Source organism: Anolis carolinensis, unplaced genomic scaffold (assembly GCF_035594765.1).
Source record: "Anolis carolinensis isolate JA03-04 unplaced genomic scaffold, rAnoCar3.1.pri scaffold_15, whole genome shotgun sequence".
NCBI lineage: Eukaryota > Metazoa > Chordata > Lepidosauria > Squamata > Dactyloidae > Anolis > Anolis carolinensis.
Window position 1 is genome coordinate 9456645 of NW_026943826.1, and position 25386 is coordinate 9482030.

Here is a 25386-nt window from a genome sequence, read left to right on the forward strand (position 1 = left end):
AGTGGGAGCCCTTCCTTCCTTCCTCCTCCTCCTCCTCCTCCTCCCTCCCCGAAGTGTTGAGAGCCAGCCGCAAGGAGAGCAAGCAGGCGGGGTGGTGTTTTCTGAAGCCACTCCTGCCAAGAAGGATTTACGACTTGGGAAGAGAAAAAGAAGAGAGAAGAAGAGAGAGAGAGAGAGAGGAGAAGAGAAGCCACCGGGGAGGAGCGCAGCCTGGGGGGAGTGGGTGCCTGTGTGTGTCTGCCTGTCCCTCCCTCCAAGGAGAGGAGCCCAGGGCTTCCCTTCCTGGAATATGCCCCCCAGCGTCCAGGTCCTGGGCTTGAGGTAGTAGGCGCTGCTGCTCCAGGATGGCTTCCCGGGCCCTGCTGAGCCTCCTCTGCCTTCAGGCCGCCCTGGGAGACTCTCGGCCGAGAGGTGAGTGAGTCCTTTCTGGGAGTGTCTATTCCCTGCCAGTTGTGAGCTGTGTCTTGCGTCCTTTGCAAAGTCAAGAGGAACCAGAGTCGTGCAAGAATGTGCTCCGGCTCGAGCGCGGATACGGAGTTCCCGAACCGTCTCTAGTCTCCGCGCTCTTCGGCATTGCACTCATTTTCGTGTACTTCGCAACCAAATCCAGATCTTTCAATCCAGACTCCAGCAACATCGCCGTCCCTTGACGTTTCGAAACAGAGCATGGCCATCTGTCGGGAGGGCTTTGATGGTGTCTTCCTGCCTGACACTATGGGGTCAATCTGTCAGTCAGGGAGACATCCAAGCGTATGCCGTTGCCTTGGAGTCTGGTGGCATCTCCTTCTCTGGAATGTTTCGAAACACAATATGGCCATCTGTCGGGAGGGCTTCGATGGTGTCGTCCTGCCTGACACTATGGGGTCAATCTGTCAGTCAGGGAGACATCCAAGCGTATGCCGTTGCCTTGGAGTCTGGTGGCATCTCCTTCTCTGGAATGTTTCGAAACACAATATGGCCATCTGTCGGGAGGGCTTTGATGGTGTCTTCCTGCCTGACACTATGGGGTCAATCTGTCAGTCAGGGAGACATCCAAGCGTATGCCGTTGCCTTGGAGTCTGGTGGCATCTCCTTCTCTGGAATGTTTCGAAACACAATATGGCCATCTGTCGGGAGGGCTTCGATGGTGTCGTCCTGCCTGACACTATGGGGTCAATCTGTCAGTCAGGGAGACATCCAAGCGTATGCCGTTGCCTTGGAGTCTGGTGGCATCTCCTTCTCTGGAATGTTTCGAAACACAATATGGCCATCTGTCGGGAGGGCTTCGATGGTGTCGTCCTGCCTGACACTATGGGGTCAATCTGTCAGTCAGGGAGACATCCAAGCGTATGCCGTTGCCTTGGAGTCTGGTGGCATCTCCTTCTCTGGAATGTTTCGAAACACAATATGGCCATCTGTCGGGAGGGCTTTGATGGTGTCTTCCTGCCTGACACTATGGGGTCAATCTGTCAGTCAGGGAGACATCCAAGCGTATGCCGTTGCCTTGGAGTCTGGTGGCATCTCCTTCTCTGGAATGTTTCGAAACACAATATGGCCATCTGTCGGGAGGGCTTTGATGGTGTCTTCCTGCCTGACACTATGGGGTCGATCTGTCAGTCAGGGAGACATCCAAACGTATGCCGTTGCCTTGGAGTCTGGTGGCATCTTCTTCTCTGGAATGTTTCGAAACACAGTATGGCCATCTGTCGGGAGGGCTTTGATGGTGTCGTCCTGTCTGACACTATGGGGTCAATCTGTCAATCAAGGAGACACAATCCAAGCATATGCCGTTGCCTTGGAGTCTGGTGGCATCTTCTTCTCTGGAATGTTTCGAAACACAATATGGCCATCTGTCGGGAGGGCTTCGATGGTGTCGTCCTGTCTGACACTATGGGGTCAACCTGTCAATCAAGGAGACACAATCCAAGCATATGCCATTGCCTTGGAGTCTGGTGGCATCTCCTTCTCTGGAATGTTTTGAAACACAGCATGGCCATCTGTCGGGAGGGCTTCGATGGTGTCGTCCCGCCTGCTGGGTTGGATGGGATGTCTTTTGGGGTCTCTTCTAATTCGACACACTCCGAGACGGAACAATGGATTCAAACTACAGCAAAAGAAGTTTCACCTAAATATTACAAAATTATTATTATTATTATTATTATTAGTAGTAGTAGTAGTAGTAGTAGTAGTATTATTAGTATTATTATTATGTTGTATGACACAGCAAACAAGATAGTCATGCTGGATCTCGTTTCATAAAATCACAAGTCGAACACTTCCCAAGTGTCTAGGACTGTGTGATGCATTATTATTATTATTATTATTATTATTATTATTATTATTATTATTATTATTATTTTATTATGACTCAGCAAAAAAGATAGATATGCTGGATTTCATATCACAAAATCACAAGTCGAACACTTCCCAAGTGTCTAGGACTGTGTGATTTATTATTATTATTATTATTATTATTATTATTATTATTATTATTATTATTATTTTATTATGACTCAGCAAACAAGATAGATATGCTGGATTTCGTATCACAAAATCACAAGTCGAACACTTCCCAAGTGTCTAGGACTGTGAGATGTATTTTCGGATGATGCGTGCAGATCCCAGTCGGGTGGCCTTTTGCAGTTGGCAGATCGTGATTTTGTCAATGTCTATTGTTTCCAAATGCCGGCTGAGATCTTTCGGCACTGCACCCAGTGTGCCCATCACCACCGGGACCACCTGCACTGGTTTCTGCCAGAGTCTTTGAAGTTCAATCTTGAGGTCCTGATAGCGGCTGAGTTTTTCCTGTTGTTTTTCGTCAATGCGACTGTCACCTGGGATGGCAACATCAATGATCCAAACCTTTTTCTTTTCCACAACCGTGATGTCTGGTGTGTTGTGTTCCAGAACTTTGTCAGTCTGGATTCGGAAGTCCCACAGTATCTTTGCGTGCTCATTTTCCAAGACTTTTGCAGGTTTGTGATCCCACCAGTTCTTTGCTGCTGGGAGGTGGTACTTGAGGCATAAGTTCCAATGAATCATTTGGGCCACAGAGTTGTGCCTCTGTTTATAGTCTGTCTGTGTGATTTTCTTACAGCAGCTGAGGATATGATCAATGGTTTCATCGGTTTCCTTGCACAGTCTGCATTTTGGGTCATATTATTATTATTATTATTATTACTATTATTATTATCATCATCATCACAAAGATATTATTATTATTATTATTATCATCATCATCATCATCATCATTACATGATTATCTAATTTTTGCTCTGAAAGAGTTGGGTTCATGAATAAGCAGCTAGAGCTGTTCAGAAGTGGAATATGCTGCCTTGGAATGCAGCAGAGGTTTTGAAACTAGGACTGGATGGCCATCTGTCGGGAGGGCTTCGATGGTGTCGTCCTGCCTGACACTATGGGATCAATCCGTCAATCAGGGAGGCACAATCCAAGCGTATCCCGCTGCCTTGGTGTCTGGCGGCATCTCCTTCTCTGGAATGTTTCGAAACACAGTATGGCCATCTGTCGGGAGGGCTTCAATGGTGTCATCCTGCCTGACACTATGGGATCAATCTGTCAGTCAGGGAGACACAATCCAGGCTTATGCCGTTGCCTTGGAGTCTGGTGGCATCTCCTTCTCTGGAATGTTTTGAAACACAGCATGGCCATCTGTCGGGAGGGCTTCGATGGTGTCATCCTGCCTGACACTATGGGATCAATCTGTCAGTCAGGGAGACACAATCCAAGCGTATGCCGTTGCCTTGGAGTCTGGTGGCATCTCCTTCTCTGGAATGTTTTGAAACACAGCATGGCCATCTGTCGGGAGGGCTTCGATGGTGTCATCCTGCCTGACACTATGGGATCAATCTGTCAGTCAGGGAGACACAATCCAAGCGTATGCCGTTGCCTTGGAGTCTGGTGGCATCTCCTTCTCTGGAATGTTTCGAAACACAGCATGGCCATCTGTCGGGAGGGCTTCGATGGTGTCGTCCCACCTGCTGGGTTGGATGGGATGTCTTTTGGGGTCTCTTCTAATTCGACACACTCCGAGACGGAACAATAAATTCAAACTACAGCAAAAGAAAATTCACCTAAATATTACAAAAATATTATTATTATTAATATTATTATTATTATTATTTATCAGCAGCAGCAGCAGCATCACAAAGATATTATTATTATCATCATTATTATTACATGATTATCTAATTTTTGCTCTGAAATAAGCAGCTAGAGCACTTCAGCAGTGGTATATTCTGCCTCAGAGTCCAGCAGAGGTTTTGAAACAAGGACTGGATGGCCATCTGTCGGGAGGGCTTCTATAGTGTCGTCCCGCCTGCTGGGTTGGATGGGATGTCTTTTGGGGTCTCTTCTAATTCGACACACCCCGAGACGGAACAATGGATTCAAACTACAGCAAAAGAAGTTTCACCAAAATATTACAAAAATATTATTATTATTATTAGTATTATTATTATTATTATCATCATTATTACATGATTATCTAATTTTTGCTCTGAAAGAGTTGGGTTCATGAATAAGCAGCTAGAGCTGTTCAGAAGTGGAATATGCTGCCTTGGAATGCAGCAGAGGTTTTGAAACTAGGACTGGATGGCCATCTGTCGGGAGAGCTTCGATGGTGTCTTCCTGCCTGACACTATGGGGTCGATCTGTCAATCAAGGAGACACAATCCAAGTGTATGCCACTGTCTTGGAGTCCAGTGCCATTCTCCTTCTCAGAAATGTTTCCAAACACAGTATGGCCATCTGTCGGGAGGGCTTCGATGGTGTCGTCCTGTCTGACACTATGGGGTCAATCTGTCAATCAAGGAGACACAATCCAAGCATATGCCGTTGCCTTGGAGTCCATTGTCATTCTCCTTCTCAGAAATGTTTTGAAACAGAGCATGGCCATCTGTCGGGAGGGTTTCGATGATGATGATAATAATAATAATAATAATAATAATAATAATAATAATAATAATAATAATAATAATAACAACAACAACTAAGTTTCACGAATAAGCAGCCAGGGCTGTCCAGCAGTGGAATATTCCACCACAGAGTCCAGTGAAGGTTTTGAAACAGAGGCTGGATGGCCATCTGTCGGGAGGGCTTTGATTGTTTCCTCCTTCCTGGCAGAATTCTGCCAGCAAGATTGTATTAAAATCACCACTCCCAGAATCCACCATGGGAGAATTTGTTTACCAAAACCCATGTTCAAGAGGATAACATGACCTGATTAGCCTTGGATTCTCTGCAGCTGGTTTTCAGCGGCTGGAATAATAGGACTTTATTTACCCCTCCTAATAAATACTTCTCTCTGGGTTTATATCTAATCATGAGGACTTGTTGTGCTTTGTGCTCCGCAAATTGATATTTTACTCGCTGGCGGAATGTGCAACGCGGTCCAAATAGTTGTCTCCGTCAGTTGCAAAAAGAAAAACACGCCGGCTTCTGTTTCGGAGATTTTCTGGAAAACTTGAGGCCGAGTCCTGGCTTCAGATCCAAAAAAAGCCCAACGCCAGCTGGCAACAAAACGCATTTCGGGTAGGAAGAAACAGCCCCGGGGTTTAACAGCTTCATTGGCAACAAGAATCCCGGGCATCACAAACCTGGAGAGACCCACAAAACCCAAAGCTTGAATGAATCCGGGTTCCTTCCTTCTGCCAAAGACTTGTGACAGAATTGGCCTTGCCCAATCTGACAAAACAACTCAAAATTTATCTTATTCCGACTGTGTGTTGTCGAAGGCTTTCAGGGCCGGAATCATGGGGTTATTGTAGGACAGAATTGGGGAGTTTTCAGGGTTAACTTGGCATGATGTGAGTTGGGTTGTTGTATGTATTCCGGGCTGTATGGCCATGTTCTAGAAGCATTCTCTCCTGACGTTTCGCCCACATCAATGGCAGACCTCCTCAGAGGTTGTGAGGAATATATCTCCATGTTCCAGAAGTATTCTCTCCTGACGTTTCGCCCACATCTATGGCAGGCATCCTCAGAGGTTGTGAGGAGTATATGTCCACGTTCCAGAAGTATTCTCTCCTGACGTTTCGCCCACATCTATGGCAGGCATCCTCAGAGGTTGTGAGGAGTATATGTCCACGTTCCAGAAGTATTCTCTCCTGACGTTTCGCCCACATCTATGGCAGGCATCCTCAGAGGTTGTGAGGAATATATATCCATGTTCCAGAAGCATTCTCTCCTGACGTTTCGCCCACATCTATGGCAGGCCTCCTCAGAGGTTGTGAGGAATATATGTCCATGTTCCAGAAGTATTCTCTCCTGACGTTTCGCCCACATCTATGGCAGGCATCCTCAGAGGTTGTGAGGAGTATATGTCCACGTTCCAGAAGTATTCTCTCCTGACGTTTCGCCCACATCTATGGCAGGCATCCTCAGAGGTTGTGAGGAATATATGTCCACGTTCCAGAAGTATTCTCTCCTGACGTTTCGCCCACATCTATGGCAGGCATCCTCAGAGGTTGTGAGGAATATACGTCCACGTTCCAGAAGTATTCTCTCCTGACGTTTCGCCCACATCTATGGCAGGCATCCTCAGAGGTTGTGAGGTCCATAGGTCCATTGACGCAGGGACTACAAATACACAACACTCACGGGCGCTTAACTCTGTGATGCATTCATAACTGCGACATAGGATTCCAGCCAGCCTTCCCATATACATAGACCTCACAACCTCTGAGGATGCCTGCCATAGATGTGGGTGAAACATCAGGAGAGAATGCTTCTGGCACATGGAGATATATTCCTCACAACCTCTGAGGAAGCCTTTGAGACAGCTTCTCATGAGCACAATCCAGGAAAAATTAGGGCTTTGTTCTGTTCTATTAATTATAGCAATTGGATCTGACAAATTAATAGGACGTTTTCAGGGCTCCAGCACCACCGCCCCCGCAAGACACACATTCTGATCAAGCTCGCGTCGGGATTTCAAAAGGAGCAAAAGCCCGAAAAGGCTTCGCCTGCAGATGTTATCTCCCGATGTGTATTCTGGAGAGAAAACAGAGGAAATGACTTGCAACCAGCTCAGGTGCAAGCCATGCTTGGAATGCCGGCGGAGATGTGGGAGCCGGATCCTGAAATCAATCGTCGGGCTAGAGAATCCACATAGAGATTGAAATTCAAATCCTATTCTTCTTATACGCCGCCGCTTCCTAGAAGTCTCGTGGAGTCCGGAGGTTGGATGGTTTGATGTTGTCTATCTGCCTGGCACCATTGGGTCAGACTAGATGGCCCTTGGGGGTCTCTTCGAACTCTGGGTTTCAAAATGGAAAGCTGCTTGCAAGGGGGAAAAAACCGTGACATTTCGCATTGGTCCGTGCCAGATTTCCTTGGAAATGTACTGTATATACTCGAGTATAAGCCTAGTTTTTCAGCCCTTTTTTTAAGACTGAAAAAGCCCCCCTCGGCTTATACTCGGGTGAAGGTCCTGGTTGGCTTATATTTGGGTCAGCTTATATTCGAGAATATAGGGTACATTTATAATTTTCCCTAATATTATTGGTATTATTACATTTATTATTTTTCTCTATTATTGTTGCTACTATTACATTTATTTTACTCTATTTTTATTAATACATTTATTATTTCACTCTGATATTATTATTATTATTATTGCATGTATTATTTTACTCTATTATTATTACAGCAGAGTCTCACTTAGCCAACATAAACGGGCCGGCAGAATGTTGGATAAGTGAATATGTTGGATAATAAGGAGGGATAAGGAAAAGCCTATTAAACATCAAATTAGGTTATGATTTTACAAATTAAGCACCAAAACATCATGTTATACAACAAATTTGACAGAAAAAGTAGTTCATTACACATTAATGCTATGTTGTAATTACTGTATTTACGAATTTAGCACCAAAATATCACGATTTATTGAAAACATCGACTACAAAAAGGCATTTGATAATCCAGAACGTTGGATTAGTGAGTGATGGATAAGTGAGACTCTACTGTATTACATTTGTTTTACTCTATTTTTATTATTAATAATACATTTATTATTTCATTCTGATCTTATTATTATTGCATTTATTATTTTACCTTATTTATTATGACATGCATTATTTTCCTGTATTATTTATTATTATTATTATTATTATTATTATTATTATTACATGTATTATTTTACTCTATTATTATTAAAAGGATACATAAGCACATTTACATTGAAGAAGATGAGAATAATGACTTGATCAGAGTTGGAGAGTCTTATCTTAAATTTGAGCTTTGTGTAAATATTCAAAAACATTTAACCTACGGATGCCTCAATTAAAGTAATTTTATTGGTACAGTAGAGTCTCACTTATCCAACATAAACGGGCCGGCAGAATGTTGGATAAGTGAATATGTTGGATAATAAGGAGGGATAAGGAAAAGCCTATTAAACATCAAATTAGGTTATGATTTTACAAATTAAGCACCAAAACATCATGTTATACAACAAATTTGACAGAAAAAGTAGTTCATTACATATTAATGCTATGTAGTAATTACTGTATTTACAAATTTAGCACCAAAATATCACGATTTATTGAAAACATTGACTACAAAAATGGCTTGGATAATCCAGAACCTTGGATAAGTGAGTGTTGGATAAGTGAGACTCCACTGTATGTATAGCAGGCATGGGATGTATATATAGCATACGTTGATCATGCTTACTTGTGTCTGTCTACACTCCAAAGTAAAATACAAATCAACATTCCCAAACGGAGAGCAGCCACACCAGGGTGGTAAGTTTCTCAGCGACGCTTATCCTCCACCCTTCTCCACCCCAGAAAAAATGTTTTGCCTCTGGCAACATGCGAAAGAAAACATGTCAGGAAGTTGACGCCCGTTGACTTAAATGCCCTTTTCCTCGCTTCCAGATCAGTGGTTCTCAACCCCAACTAGTGTTTTGGCCCCGCAATTCCCAGGGATCCTCTAAATGCTTGTGTTTCTCCCTCAAGGTTCCGAGCCCTCCGCTCCCGACTTGGAAGGAGACCTTCTCTTCCTCCTGGACAGCTCCGGCAGCGTCTCCTACTACGAGTTCTCCAGGGTCAAAGAGTTCATCGCGGACCTCCTTCGCCCCTTCCGCTTCGGCCCCCATGACGTCCAGACGGGCGTGGTCCACATCAGCACCCTGCCCAGCCTGGAGTTTCCTTTCGACCGCTATCTCTCCAGCGGGGCGGTTCAGCACGCCGTCCGCGGCATCCGCCAGAAGATGGGAGACACCAACACCGGGAAGGCCCTCTCCTTCGCCAAGGAGAAGCTCTTCACCGAGGAGGCCGGCGCCCGGGCCGACGTGCCCAAAGTGATGGTGTGGGTCACCGACGGCTTCTCCACCGACGACGTGTCCCACCCCATGCGGCTGCTGAAGGACATGGGGGTCACCGTTTTCATCGTCAGCACCGGGCGGGGGAACTACTTGGAGCTTTCCGCCGCGGCCAGCCAGCCCCCCGAGAAGCACCTTCATTTTGTGGATGTGGACGACCTCATCATCATTACGAAGGAGCTGAGGAATGCCATCACAGGTAATAGCACTCTCAGTATGAATATTAATAAGCTCATTTAAACAAAGTCTTGACATCACTAGAGATGGTGAAGTGCCACCAGGCATCCACCTCGACTGGGGTGCAGAGCGGACTGACTACAAAATTGAGTCCTGCGTCTGAACATGCTCAGTACAATCACATGTTTATCACCCCTCCCACACCAAAGAGGTACAGCCAAACTGGCAAATCAACTTACACATACAATACTAGTCTTGTGCATTTGTATGGAATTGCTACCATTTCTATCTGACAGCCTGGGCCTCCATCTGAGCGGACCTGGCACTCAGCTGTAGGCCTTGCCAGCCTGGGCTTACATCTGAGCTAGCCCGGCACTCGGCTGGAGGCCCTGCCAGCCTGGGCCTACGTCTGAGCAGGCCCGGCGCTCAGCTGCAGGCTCTACCAGCCTGGGCCTACATCTAAGCGGGCCCGGCACTTGTCTGGAGGCCCTGCCAGCCTGGGACAACATCTGAGCGGTCCCAGCGCTCGGCTGCAGGCCCTGCCAGCCTGGGTCTACGTCTGAGTGGGCCCAGCGCTCAGCTGTATGCCTTGCCAGCCTGGACTTACATCTGAGCTAGCCCGGCACTCGGCTGTAGGCCCTGCCAGCCTGGGTCTACATCTAAGCGGGCCCGGTGCTCACCTGGAGGCCCTGCCAGCCTGGGACAACATCTGAGCGGGCCCAGTGCTTGTCTGGAGGCCCTGCCAGCCTGGGTTTACGTCTGAGCGGGCCAGGCGCTCGTCTGAAAGCCCTGCCAGCCTGGGACAACATCTGAGTGGTCCCAGCATTCGTCTGGAAGCCCTGTCAGCCTGGGTCTACATCTGAGGGGTCCCAGCATTCGTCTGGAGGCCCTGTCAGCCTGGGTCTACATCTGAGGGGTCCCAGCATTCGTCTGGAGGCCCTGTCAGCCTGGGTCTACATCTGAGGGGTCCCAGCATTCGTCTGGAGGCCCTGTCAGCCTGGGTCTACATCTGAGGGGTCCCAGCATTCGTCTGGAGGCCCTGTCAGCCTGGGTCTACATCTGAGGGGTCCCAGCATTCGTCTGGAGGCCCTGTCAGCCTGGGTCTACATCTGAGGGGTCCCAGCATTCGTCTGGAAGCCCTGTCAGCCTGGGTCTACATCTGAGGGGTCCCAGCATTCGTCTGGAGGCCCTGTCAGCCTGGGTCTACATCTGAGGGGTCCCAGCATTCGTCTGGAGGCCCTGTCAGCCTGGGTCTACATCTGAGGGGTCCCAGCATTCGTCTGGAGGCCCTGTCAGCCTGGGTCTACATCTGAGGGGTCCCAGCATTCGTCTGGAGGCCCTGTCAGCCTGGGTCTACATCTGAGGGGTCCCAGCATTCGTCTGGAGGCCCTGTCAGCCTGGGTCTACATCTGAGGGGTCCCAGCATTCGTCTGGAGGCCCTGTCAGCCTGGGACAACATCTGAGCGGTCCCAGCACTCGGCTGTAGGCCCTTCCAGCCTGGGTCTACATCTGAGCGGCCCCGGCGCTTGGCTGGAGGCCCTGCCAGCCTGGGTCTACGTCTGAGCTGGCCGGGCAATCGTCTGGAGGCCCTGTCAGCCTGGGACAACATCTGAGCGGTCCCAGCACTCGGCTGTAGGCCCTTCCAGCCTGGGTCTACATCTGAGCGGCCCCGGCGCTTGGCTGGAGGCCCTGCCAGCCTGGGTCTACGTCTGAGCTGGCCGGGCAATCGTCTGGAGGCCCTGTCAGCCTGGGACAACATCTGAGCGGTCCCAGCACTCGGCTGGAGGCTCTGCCAGCCTGGGTCTACGTCTGAACAGGCCTGGTGCTCAGCTGTAGTCCCTGCCTATGAGCGTCGAGTGCTCAGCTGTAGGCCCTGCCTGCCAGTCATACGAGCATCAAGCATTCAGCATGTAGGGCCTACTCAGGAGGGCCGTTGGTGTCTCCTGAATAGTGGGAGCTATAGTTATTTGTGGAAGTGGGAGCTTGTCTGTGGAAGTGGACACTCCAGCCACACATACACATAAATATGTCCACTTTTATTATGTGTATAGATAGTGAATTTTTGCTCTGCACTATTTGCTGCATACTAATAATAACAACAATAAGAAGAAGAATAGGAATTATGGTCCAAAAGATAACTTGGCGTAGCTGTGGTCATGGAGGGATGAGAGAAAGCATCCACCACCACTTGAGTCACGATACCAATGGTCTGAAGCCAGAAACGGGAGCCGCAACAAGGAGAGAGGTTTGGGTGGAAAGGCCTGAGGCAGACCGCTCCTCCCGCCGCACTGCATTCTCCTCGCATCTTGTCAACATTGGCGCGACTCCCGCCAGCCCTTCCTGCCCACATGGCCATTCGGCTTTGGCACAAATCCCAGGGACTTCCTTCCTTCTGCGCCAGATGTCTGCCTCCAGTGCTGTCTTTACAAGTGCGAGGCAAATGCCGCCTTCTCCGAATCCAGAGAGCAAAGAACTCATTTGCAAACGAGCCTTCGGAGACGACAACTCCTCCGCTCCCTCAACCGGCACGTGATGAATCCTCTCCCCACAAATATAACTTTCCCAAACTGCCCTCCAGTCTGGGAAATGAGGGTTCTCTCTGTTCGGAAAGTGCATTCAGGTGAGTCGGAAGTCGCAACAGTAGACAAGGAAGCGAGTGAGTAGCTGAGTGATGAGGAGGGCTCCCATGGGAACCCACCTGCAGCTAAGATCAGTTCAGGCAATGCTGTGTTAGAGTGAGAAGCTAAGCCTGAGTCCGCTTGTTCCTGCTTCAAATCAAGCTTTGGTTTTGGATTTAATATATCCTGGAAGTTTTCTATGTTCCTGTTCGTGCACTCCTGTTCAAGTTTAACTCGGAATCGAGTGAAGAGCTGAGTGATGAGGAGGGTTCCCATGGGAACCCACCTGCAGCTAAGCTCAGTTCAGGCAACGCTGTGTTAGAGTGAGAAGCTAAGCCTGAGTCCGCTTGTTCCTGCTTCAAATCAAGCTTTGATTTTGGATTTAATATATCCTGGAAGTTTTCTATGTTCCTGTTCATGCACTCCTGTTCCAGTCTTACTCGGAATCGAGTGAAGAGCTGAGTGATAAGGAGGGTTCTCATGGGAACCCACCTGCAGCTACGGAGATCAACAAAAGTTGTCGAAGGTTTTCATAGCCAGAATCACTGGGTTGCTGTGAGTTTTTCAGGCTGCATGCCCATGTTCCAGAAGCATTCTCTCCTGACGTTTTGCCCACATCTATGACAGGCATCCTCAGAGGTTATGGGAACATGGCCATACAGCCCGGAAAGCTCACATCAACAAAAGTCTTCATTTACAAATGAATGAGAGTGTCACTCAGGGAGATTACATGGGAAAGTTGTGAAAGAAATTCACGGGAAACAGAATACTTTCATGGGTGTCTATTAAGCAACAAGTTGTTGACTTTAAGCTCAGTTCAGGCAACGCTATGTTAGAGTGAGAAGCTAAGCCTGAGTTCTCTTGTTCCTGGTTCCAGTCAAGCTTTGATTTTGGAAACGGAATGCTTTCATGAGTGTCTATTAAGCAACAAGTTGTTGACTTTAAGCTCAGTTCAGGCAACGCTATGTTAGAGTGAGTAGCTAAGCCTGAGTTCTCTTGTTCCTGGTTCCAGTCAAGCTTTGATTTTGGAAACGGAATGCTTTCATGAGTGTCTATTAAGCAACAAGTTGTTGACTTTAAGCTCAGTTCAGGCAACGCTATGTTAGAGTGAGAAGCTAAGCCTGAGTTCTCTTGTTCCTGGTTCCAGTCAAGCTTTGATTTTGGAAACGGAATGCTTTCATGGGTGTCTATTAAGCAACAAGTTGTTGACTTTAAGCTCAGTTCAGGCAACGCTATGTTAGAGTGAGTAGCTAAGCCTGAGTTCTCTTGTTCCTGGTTCCAGTCAAGCTTTGATTTTGGAAACGGAATGCTTTCATGGGTGTCTATTAAGCAACAAGTTGTTGACTTTAAGCTCAGTTCAGGCAACGCTGCGTTAGAGTGAGAAGCTAAGCCTGAGTCCGCTTGTTCCTGCTTCAAATCAAGCTTTGATTTTGGATTTATGGATATATGTTCCTGTTCATGTACTCCTGTTCAAGTCTTACTAGGAGTTGAATGAACAGCTGAGTGATAAGGAGAGTTCCCATGGCCGGAATCACTGGGTTGTTGTGAGTTTTTCAAGCTGTATGCCCATGTTCCAGAAGTGTTGTCTCCTGACGTTTCACCCACATCTATGGCAGGCATTCTCAGAGGTTGTGATGTCTTCAACGACCTCAAGTTGTAGTTCTGCTTGCAGTAATTTACGGACCTCCCTACTCCCCTGAGTATGTGCGGCAACATCTAAAGGGACCCGGGCTGTGGGGCTGAACCACCCCGAGTTGGCAGCCTGGGATGACGCCCAGACATTGCACTATGATATCATATCATATGGGAGCTTTTCAAAGGCTCCTTTGTGGATGCACAAAGCGGCATTGTTCTCCAACTTGGCCCATCTTCCCTTCGAACTCCCTGCTTGTGCCAGTTGCTTGCAGGCAACTTCTCCATGCCCATCCCTCATCTAAGAGAAGCCAATGCCTGTTTACATCGTGGAGGAGATACGAGAGAAGCCAAGTGAGCATCCTTCTTCATGGGGATATTTTCACTTTTATTATAAACTAGCTTGGGGACCCGGCGGTGCCCGGGTATTTTGAGAAATTTGTGTGCCAAGTTTGGTCAGGATGTGAAGTTGGCTGTCTTTATAAGGGTGAACTACAACTCCCAGAGCAAGAAGTGAGTGAAGCTACTTGGTCCATCCTCCCCTTATCTGTCCCAGGACGGAAAGGGGTTCATGGGAATTCTGTGTGCCAAGTTTGGTCCAGTTCCGTCACTGGTGGGCGTCGCAGTGGCCTGTGGGAGTCGTAGCGATTGAAAGTACTACAAATCCCATCACCCAGGGTCCATTGTCCCGCAAACGGCACCAGGATGTAAAGCGCGTCATGGGGATTAAGTGTGTCGAGTTTGGTCCAGATCCGTCATTCGTGGTGGTCGTAGTTGTCCGTGTAAGTGGTGGCCAATCAGAAAGCTGCCACATACTCCGCCGCATACATACATACATACCCGCATACATACAAACACTGAGTTTTATTATATACTAGCTGTGCCCGGCCACGCGTTGCTGTGGCGGTCAGGTGGTATGGGAAATAAAGTATTGAGGAATTGGTGGTAGTCAAGGTAAAGGGTAAAGGTTTTCCCCTGTAGAGTAAAATCTCACTTATCCAACATTCGCTTATCCAGTGTTCTGGATTATCCAACGCAGTCTGCCTTTTAGTAGTCAATGTTTTTGTAGTCAGTGTTTTAAATTCATTGTGATATTTTGGTGCTAAATTTGTAAATACATTAATTACTACATAGATTACTGCGCATGGAACTACTTTTTCTGTCAAATTTGTTGTATAACGTGATGTTTTGGTGCTTAATTTGTATAATGATGACCTAATTTGATGTTTAATCGGCTTTTCCTGAATCCCTTCTTATTATCCAACATATTCACTTATCCAGCGTTCTGCCGGCCTGTGCATGTTGGATAAGTGAGACTGTACTGTATATTTATAATCTTATATTATCTGCTTAGAACTGGATTATATGAGGCCCCTTCTACACAGCTGGATAAAATGAACACTGAAGTGGATTATATGGCAGTGTGGAGTCAAGATAATCCAGTTCGAAGCAGATAATACAAGATTCTAAATGGGTAATATAGCTGTGTGGAAGGGCCTTGAGTCTACACTGCCATATAATCCAGTTAAAATAAGATAATCTGTATCTTATAGGCAGTGTGAAAGAGGCCTAACTGTGCCTGTCCCCTGGGCTGCGTAGGTTGCTAGGAGACCAAGTGGGTGGAGCTTAGCCTTCTAACTGGCAGCAATTGGATAAAACCAATTATTCCTCTCCCTCTAATTAGGACTTTATTTTTCTTTTCTTTTTGTTGTATCAACCTAGAGCTGTGGATGATGGGTTGTGTTGTCAAATTTCGAGGTTGGGGGGCCTGTAGTTTTGTTGTTTTGTTCGCTGCCCTGATGCCATCACTCTTTTATATATATAGACTAGCTTGGAGACCCGGCGGTGCCCGGGTTATTAGTAGAGGGCATTGAGTTGTTTTAGATATTATGAATGGGCCCATTGCTGCAGATCTGTTGCCGATGGGGTTTGCAGTGGGAGGCGATTTGGATGAAGGTAGTGCAAATCCCATCATCCTTGGTCCAGTCTTCCACAAACCGCACCAAGATGTAAAGTGGGTCACATCGCACCCATGTTTCGTGTTTGGTACAGTTTCGTCATTCATGCGTATCACAGTGGTCCGTGGGAGGTGAATCGGGTGAAGGTATTGCAAATCCCATCATCCTTGGTCCGGTCTTCCGCAAACTGCACCAGGATGTGAAGTGGGCCACATTGCACCTGTGTGTCATGTTTGGTACAGTTTCGTCATTCATGGGTATCACAGTGGTCCGTGGGAGGTGAATCGGGTGAAGGTAGTGAAAATCCCATAATCCTTTGCATTCACTTTTATCTATCTATATATATAAAAGAGTGATGGCATCACGGCGACCCACAAAACAACAAAACTCCAGGCCCCCCAACCTCGAAATTTGACAACACAACCCATCATCCACGCCTCTAGGTTGATACAACAAAAAGAAAAGAAAAATAAAGTCCTAATTAGAGAGAGAGGAATAATTGCTTTTATCCAATTGCCGCCAGTTAGAAGGCTAAGCTCCTCCAACTTGGTCTCCGAGCAACCCAATAAAAAATAATAAAAAACACTAAAAATTAATACAATAAAATACTATGATAACAGAAAATAACTAAAAATAATGCAAGAAAATAAAAAATATAATAAATAAAAAGATAACTTACAATAAAATTAATAAAAAATTGCAAATAACGTCAAATAAAAATTACACAACAATTTTTAACCAATACCACCACCACTTTGCCACAGCAACGCGTGGCCGGGCACAGCTAGTTATATATATATAGATATAGATATAGATGTACAGATTTCTCACCTGTCTTTCAAAGACGGAACTGGACCATAATTTTCGAAGCTCTTATCTTGAATCTTTCATAGCCCTGTGATGCCACCTGCTGGCTATTCACACTTATAACCCACAATCCGAAATTTCTCTTTCCGGCTTGGTCCCAACATGGAATATCACATATTTGTTCCAGTTAAAGACTTCAGAGTTTGTGCATATTTTAGAAATCCCAAGAACTTGATTGTTTTGAAAATATGCATTCTTGAAGGTCAAGGGTTTGGACTGGATGTTCTTTGTGGTCTCGTCCGAATCTATGACCTCTGAATGCAAAATTATACAAGACTAGCTGTGCCTGGCCACGCGTTGCTGTGGCAAAGTGGTGGTGGTATTGGTTAAAAGTTGTTGTGGAATTTTTATTTGACGTTATTTGTATTTTTTTAAATTAATTTTATTGTAACTTATCTTTTTTATTTATTATATTTTATTATTTTGTTGTATTATTTTTAGTTATTTTGTTATAGTATTTTATTGTATTAATTTTTTAGTGTTTTTTATTATTTTTTATTGTATTATTTGTATTTATTTTATTTTTTATTCTTTTATTAACACTGGGCTGAGTGGGTTGCTAGGAGACCAAGTGGGCGGAGCTTAGCCTTCTAAGTGGCAGCAATTGGATAAAAACAATTATTTCTCTTCCTCTAATTAGGACTTTATTTTTCTTTGCTTTTTGTTGTATCAACCTAGAGGCGTGGATGATGGGTTGTGTTGTCAAATTTCGAGGTTGGGGGGCTTGTAGTTTTGTTGTTTTGTGGGTCGCCGTGATGCCATCACTCTATTATATATATATATATATATATAGATTTATTCAATCCACTTATAAGGAAACTAGCTGTGCCCGGCCACGTGTTGCTTTGGTGTAGTCTGGTGGTTAGTGTCAGAGTAATGTAGAGCAGTAGTAGTAGTATGAAAAACAATGGAGCGCAGAATGAAGTGACACTTCGAGACGTCAGTAAAAGCAATATACAAAGCTTTACTGAATGGAGCAATAAATAGCACAGACAGACTCTTGCAGACGACAAACAAACACAGGACTGATCTGTTCTCCAACAGATCTCAAACTCGACTCGAACTCAAGACAGACTGAACTGATGCAATCGATATACACATACTCTTGTGTCTGGATACTCCCTAGTTCCAGCCACACACCAAGGTCATCATGGCTCATTAGTGATTAACTCTTTAATTAATTTAAATCTCACATTGACAGTTAAGATCCCTCTGATTACGAGGCATCCTGGCTTTGAAGCTGTAAGGCTGTTCAGTGGTATTCAAGGTGGTCAATGGAGAACCCGTCTGGTTAGGAAGCAGCCTGGCTTTTAAGCTGCAAGGCTGTTCCACCATGCCAACGTTTTTTAAAAGTGGTTAGGCTCCACACACAGCTACGAGGTCCTCTGGGTAATGTAATTGTTTCAGTTCCCAGGGGGCTTCTGCGCATGCGCAGTATGAAATTGGGGGTTTTCTGTTATTTGGACCTTACTTTTCTAGGTTTTTTTGATCGAAAGACATAGATTGGATGACTATGTCTTTTGTGGCCAAATTTGGTGTGATTTGGTCCAGTGGTTTTGTTGTTTACTTCATGGGAAAAACGCACATTACATCTATATATATAAAAGAGTGATGGAATCCTGGCACCGAGCAAAACAACAAAACTAAACACTCCCCAACCTCGAAATTTCACAACATAAACCATCATCCATGCCTCGAGGTTGAAACCACAAAATATCACGTCACGAACCTCCACAGGGCCTAAAAAAACCACAAAAACCGGAGCTATTCAGTGCAATTCCAATGGGCCACAGCAACGCGTGGCAGGGTACAGCTAGTTTATATATATATATATACTAGCTGCGCCCGGCCACGCGTTGCTGTGGCAAAGTGGTGATGGTATTGGTTAAAAATGGTTGTGTAATTTTTATTTGACGTTATTTGTATTTTTTAATTAATTTTATTGTAAGTTATCTTTTTATTTATTATATTTTATTATTTTCTTGTATAATTTTTAGTTATTTTTTGTTATTATGGTATTTTATTGTATTAATTTTTTAGTGTTTTTAATTATTTTTAGTGTTTTTTATTATTTTTTATTGGGTTGCTAGGAGACCAAGTTGGAGGAGCTTAGCCTTCTAACTGGCAGTAATTGGATAAAAGCAATTATTCCTCTCTCTCTAATTAGGACTTTATTTTTCTTTTCTTTTTGTTGTATCAACCTAGAGGCGTGGATGATGGGTTGTGTCGTCAAATTTCGAGGTTGGGGGGCCTGTAGTTTTGTTGTTTTGTGGGTCGCCGTGATGCCATCACTCTTTTATATATATAGATAAATAAATATAGATGGGATAGTAGATGCACAACAGAGCTTGGAATTTTACACTACTACACAGAGAAGTCCCATCATAGTGGCTCCGTCTAGTCTGACTATTCCTAAAGATGAGTGACAGAGGGATTTTGAATCAATGCGCTTCCTTCCAGGGGTCATGGAAGCCAAGCGTCTCCGCGCAACGGAAATCTCTTCAAGCAGCTTCCGCATCACGTGGCCACCGCTTCTCACCCGTGGCACTGGGTATTACGTCCTGGAGTATGCCCCAAACGGAGACCCCCGGCGGAAAGTGACCAGACAGATGCCCGGCGACCACACCAGCGCTGTCGTGCGCGACCTCCAGCCGGAAACCACTTACGAGGTGGCGCTCGTTCCGGAGTCAAACGAGAAGTACATCCCTCCGCAGGTCACCAGAGTCACCACTTTGGAAGGTAAGAGCAAAACACAGTGAACTGGTAGTTCCTGTTAGGATACAGGGGGCGGGGCTAGAGGAGGGGGCGGGGCCTCTTCCCAAGTGCCTGACGGGACTGAACCTCTATATCCCACCCTGTGTTTTAACAAGCACCTCAGGGGAGGTATAGAGGCTCAGCCCTGTCTTGCGCTCTTTGGAAGAGGCTCCGCCCCCACCCCTAGCCCCGCCCTTTAGTCCTAAAAGGCCTCTCAGGAGAGATATAGAGGCTCAGCCCTGTCTCGGGCTCTTGAAAGGAGGCCCCGCCCCCTTCGCTAGCTCCGCCCTCTGTGTCCTAACAGGTGCCTGATGCTTTTTCCTCTCTCCGTAGAAGTGATCAGCCCGGCACAGGTCCTCATCTCGGACTCGAAGCCCCACAGCGTTCGGGTCAGCTGGTCCCCGACCCCGGAGGGCGTGGCCAGCTACCAGCTCCTCTATGGCCCTCTTCCTGGGAACGCCATCCAGGTGGTGGAGGTGAAAGGGAGCCTCAACTCCACCGTCCTGGAAGACCTGGCGGCCAACACCACTTACCTGGTGACCGTCTCAGCCATTTATAAATCCGGCAAAGAGAAAGCACTCTCCGCTAAGGCCTGCACCCAGGAAGGTGAGTAGATACTTCGCCCTTTAACAACACAAACGTCCAATGCTAAGGCTTTCCCGTCTGCGCAGGGTTCCATACTTCAGCCTTTAACAACACAACCGTTCGATGCTAAGGCTTCCCCGTCTGCGCAGGGTTCCATACTTGGCACTTTAACAACACAACCGTTCAATGCTAAGGCTTCCCCGTCCGCTCAGGGTTCCATACTTCGCCCTTTAACAACACAACCGTTCAATGCTAAGGCTTCCCCGTCTGCGCAGGGTTCCATACTTCGGCCTTTAACAACACAACCGTTCAATGCTAAGGCTTCCCCGTCTGCTCAGGGTTCCATACTTCGGCCTTTATCAACACAACCGTTCAATGCTAAGGCTTCCCCGTCTGCGCAGGGTTCCATACTTCGGCCTTTAACAACACAACCGTTCAATGCTAAGGCTTCCCCGTCTGCGCAGGGTTCCATACTTCGGCCTTTAACAACACAACCGTTCAATGCTAAGGCTTCCCCGTCTGCACAGGGTTCCATACTTCGCCCTTTAACAACACAACCGTTCAATGCTAAGGCTTCCCCGTCTGCGCACGGTTCCATACTTCGCCCTTTAACAACACAACCGTTCAATGCTAAGGCTTCCCCGTCTGCGCACGGTTCCATACTTCGCCCTTTAACAACACAACCGTTCAATGCTAAGGCTTCCCCGTCTGCGCACAGTTCCATACTTCGCCCTTTAACAACACAACCGTTCAATGCTAAGGCTTCCCCGTCTGCTCAGGGTTCCATACTTCGCCCTTTAACAACACAACCGTTCAATGCTAAGGCTTCCCCGTCTGCGCAGGGTTCCATACTTCGCCCTTTAACAACACAACCGTTCAATGCTAAGGCTTCTCCGTCTGCGCAGGGTTCCATACTTCGCCCTTTAACAACACAACCGTTCAATGCTAAGGCTTCCCCATCTGCGCAGGGTTCCATACTTCGGCCTTTAACAACACAACCGTTCAATGCTAAGGCTTCCCCGTCTGCGCAGGGTTCCATACTTCGGCCTTTAACAACACAACCGTTCAATGCTAAGGCTTCCCCATCTGCGCAGGGTTCCATACTTCGGCCTTTAACAACACAACCGTTCAATGCCAAGGCTTCCCCGTCTGCGCAGGGTTCCATACTTCGGCCTTTAACAACACAACCGTTCAATGCTAAGGCTTCCCCGTCTGCGCAGGGTTCCATACTTGGCACTTTAACAACACAACCGTTCAATGCTAAGGCTTCCCCGTCTGCGCAGGGTTCCATACTTCGGCCTTTAACAACACAACCGTTCAATGCCAAGGCTTCCCCGTCTGCGCAGGGTTCCATACTTCGGCCTTTAACAACACAACCGTTCAATGCTAAGGCCCTTCTGCCGTCCTCATTCCCCCCTTTCTTTGCCTCTTGACTAGAGAACTCCAAGATCAAGCACCTCCGCTTTGAGGACATGAGCCCCACCATGGTCAAGGCCTCCTGGGACGCGGCTGACGGCAACGTGGCCGGCTACCGGGTGCGGTGCCGGCGGCAGGCGGGCCCGTCGACCCTCCTCAGCGTCTCGCCCCAGATCCACAGCGTTCTGCTGTCGGACCTGGCGGTGGGCAGCACCAACAAGGTGTGCGTCCGGCCCATCTACAAAAACCTGCCGGGAAAAGGGCTGTGCAGGATGGTCCACATGCAGCCAGGTAAGAAGAAGTGAACCAATGGTAATATTGCATGTAATATATAATATATAATACTATGTAATACTAATAATACAATATAATAATATTAATTATATATTATATATTACATGCAATATTATTAACAATATTTCAATATCTATAGTACAATAAGGTAATTTATTGCCAGTATTGTGCTGTGCTAATAATATAATATCGTATGCAAATTTAATTTGTAAGCCACTCTGAGTCCCCTTCGGGGTGAGAAGGGCGGGATATAAATGTATAAAATAAATAATAATAATAATAATAATAACAATAATAACAACAATAATAATACATCACACAGTCCTAGACACTTGGGAAGTGTTCGACTTGTGATTTTGTGATACGAAATCCAGCATATCTATCTTGTTTGCTGTGTCATAAAATATAATAATAATAATAACAATAATAATAATAATAATAATAGACACTTGGGAAGTGTTCGACTTGTGATTTTGTGATACAAAATCCAGCATAGCTATCTTGTTTGCTGTGTCATAAAATATAATAATAATAATAACAATAATAATAATAATAATAATAATAATAATAATAGACACTTGGGAAGTGTTCGACTTGTGATTTTGTGATACAAAATCCAGCATATCTATCTTGTTTGCTGTGTCATAAAATATAATAATAATAATAATAATAATAATAATAATAATAATAATAATAATAATAATAATAGACACTTGGGAAGTGTTCGACTTGTGATTTTGTGATACAAAATCCAGCATAGCTATCTTGTTTGCTGTGTCATAAAATATAATAATAATAACAATAATAATAATAGACACTTGGGAAGTGTTTGACTTGTGATTTTGTGATACAAAATCCAGCATAGCTATCTTGTTTGCTGTGTCATAAAATATAATAATAATAATAATAATAATAAGAAGAAGAAGAAGAAGAAGAATTAAAAACTTTATTTCCAGACCGCCCTCTCTCCCCAGAGGTACTCAGGGCGGTTAACATACACATAAAGGGTATGTTAACTACTTTGCTAATATCAAAAGTATAAAATGACAATGACATACTCATTATAATAAAAATTCCCAAAAATTAGAAAAAAATTATACATGTAAACATTAAAGCCAGATGGGGCAACACAGTGCTATGGTGGATGACGCATGATGCATTGACTACATTTACAAGATCCTTATATGACATCTTCTGTAAAAAATAATAAATGTAAATATGTAAACAGTAAAGTCAGATGGGGCAACACAGTGTTATGGTGGATGACGCATGATGCGTTGACTATATTTACAAGATCCTTATATGAACTCTTCTGTTTTTGTCATGTTTAGCTTCAGTCCCCAGAGGCTATCGGCACCGGAGAGAGCATAAGCATTAATGGACCTGAGCAGAACCTCTGTGGAGCAGAGCGAGACGGACCGGAGGAGAGCGCGCATGCGCATGGCGCATGGCAAGTGAGCCATAATCCCAAACCTATGAGACCCCTGGCTCTCTCATTGCCACTGGGAATAAGGATTGGCACATGAAGAAGACTCCGCCAGACATTGCCCAGTATTGCTTTCCGTATCCTTCCTTGTATTCCAGCAAGACTGAGGATCCAAATCCCTTCGTCCAAAATCCTTACTGTATTTTGTATTTATTTGTTTTTAGCTATCGTCATTGAGTGAGTAAGAAGGTTACATGCAGGTCTCCCTTCTCCCACCCCTAGATTCATACATACATCTATATCTATAAAAATGTCATGTGCGTTTTATTACGGAGTAAACAACAAAACCACTGATACCAATCACATCAAATATGTCTTTCAAACAAAACAAAAAAAACACATAGAAAAATAAAATCCAAATTAGAGGAAGAACGGTTTTTTCCCCTTGCTGCCAGTTAGAAGGGTAGGCTCCGCCCATATTTATATATATATATAAATGCAATGTGTGTTTTATTACGGAGTAAACAACAAAACCACTGATACAAATCACATCAAATATGTCTTTCAAACAAAACAAAAAAAACACATAGAAAAATAAAATCCAAATTAGAGGAAGAACGGTTTTTTCCCCTTGCTGCCAGTTAGAAGGGTAGGCTCCGCCCATATTTATATATATATATAAATGCAATGTGTGTTTTATTACGGAGTAAACAACAAAACCACTGATACAAATCACATCAAATATGTCTTTCAAACAAAACAAAACAAAACACATAGAAAAATAAAATCCAAATTAGAGGAAGAACGGTTTTTTCCCCTTGCTGCCAGTTAGAAGGGTAGGCTCCGCCCATATTTATATATATATATAAATGCAATGTGTGTTTTATTACGGAGTAAACAACAAAACCACTGATACCAATCACATCAAATATGTCTTTCAAACAAAACAAAAAAAACACATAGAAAAATAAAATCCAAATTAGAGGAAGAACGGTTTTTTCCCCTTGCTGCCAGTTAGAAGGGTAGGCTCCGCCCATATCTATATATATATAAAAATGTAATGTGCGTTTTACTATGGAGTAAACAACAAAAACACTGAACCCAATCGCACCAAATTTGGCCACAAGACATCCAAAATATGTCTTTCAAACAAAACAAAAAACACCTAGAAAAATAAAGTCCAAATTAGAGGAAGAACGGTTTTTTCCCCTTGCTGCCAGTTAGAAGGGTAGGCTCCGCCCATATCTATATATATATAAAAGGGTAATGGAATCACGGCACCGGACAAAACAACTAAACTAAATGCCCCACAACCTCGAAAATTGACAGCACAACCTCTCATCCATGCCTCTACGTTCATACAACAAAAAGAAAAGAAAAATTAAGTCCTAGCCACAGCAACGCGTGGCCGGGCACAGCTAGTCTATATATAAAAATGTAATGTGTGTTTTACTATGGAGTAAACAACAAAACCAATGAACCAAATCACACAAAATTTGGCCACAAAAGACATCGTTATCTAAAATATGTCTTTCAAACAAAACAAAACACCTAGAATAATAAAGTCCAAATTAGATGAAGAACTGTTTTTTCCCCTTGCTGCCAGTTAGAAGGGTAGGCTCCGCCCACTTTGTCTCCTAGCAACCCACTCAGCCATTTAATGGTGCCCAGAGCCTCTTCACTCAGGCCTCTTCCACACTGTCTATAAAATACAGATTATCTGATTTGAACTGGATTATATGGCAGTGTAGACTCAAGGCCCTACCACACACCTATACAACAAATAATTCCCATAAAAATGATTCCCATACAAATGATTCCCATACACCACAGAAATGTGTGGCCGGGCACAGCTTTTATATATATATATATATATATATATATATATATATATATATATATTCTTAATTTCAATATTCGTTGGCACTAAGTGTATCCATTCTGAAGCCTCTGCATATTTGCCCAGGCAATCGTGGCAAATAAAATAGTTTCTGCAATAGTTTTCTGCTCTTATCGGGCAGGACACATCACATTATTTCACACAACCAGCAAGCTGGGGTTTCATTCAAACGTTTACATGGACTGCAGATGTAACATAAACATGGTGGGATTCTTTATTGGTATTGTGAAGCAGGGTTTGCTTAACCCAAGAACACGAAACAGGGCCCCTTTTCACTAATAACTTTTTGAGACGCAGTATTTTTTCTCCTTCATTAAAAATAATAATAAACAAAACGTGGTGAAGTTGCCAGAGTTCCCCATTTGTGTGTGTTGACGTCTCTTCCGATTCTTCTGGAGTAATAATAATAATAATTATTATTATTATTG

The 25386-nt window shown here is 44.9% G+C and overlaps 2 protein-coding genes across 2 annotated transcripts in view; one reads left to right on the top strand and one right to left on the bottom strand.

Moving 5' to 3' along the window:
• vwa1 (von Willebrand factor A domain containing 1) lies at window positions 1-25307 on the top strand. The gene is made up of 6 exons (XM_062965778.1): window positions 1-411; window positions 8967-9530; window positions 19044-19322; window positions 19671-19943; window positions 21360-21629; window positions 22964-25307. The coding sequence occupies exons 1-6, from the start codon at window positions 345-347 to the stop codon at window positions 23008-23010; spliced, it is 1500 nt and encodes a 499-aa protein (XP_062821848.1). The 5' UTR covers window positions 1-344; the 3' UTR covers window positions 23011-25307.
• LOC134294490 (uncharacterized) overlaps window positions 25150-25386 on the bottom strand; it is a 9578-nt gene continuing 9341 nt past the window's right edge. Inside the window, exon 5 of the transcript XR_010001377.1 lies at window positions 25150-25350. The gene's annotated coding sequence lies outside the window, so the exon portion shown is untranslated. The remainder of the gene's footprint in view (window positions 25351-25386) is intronic.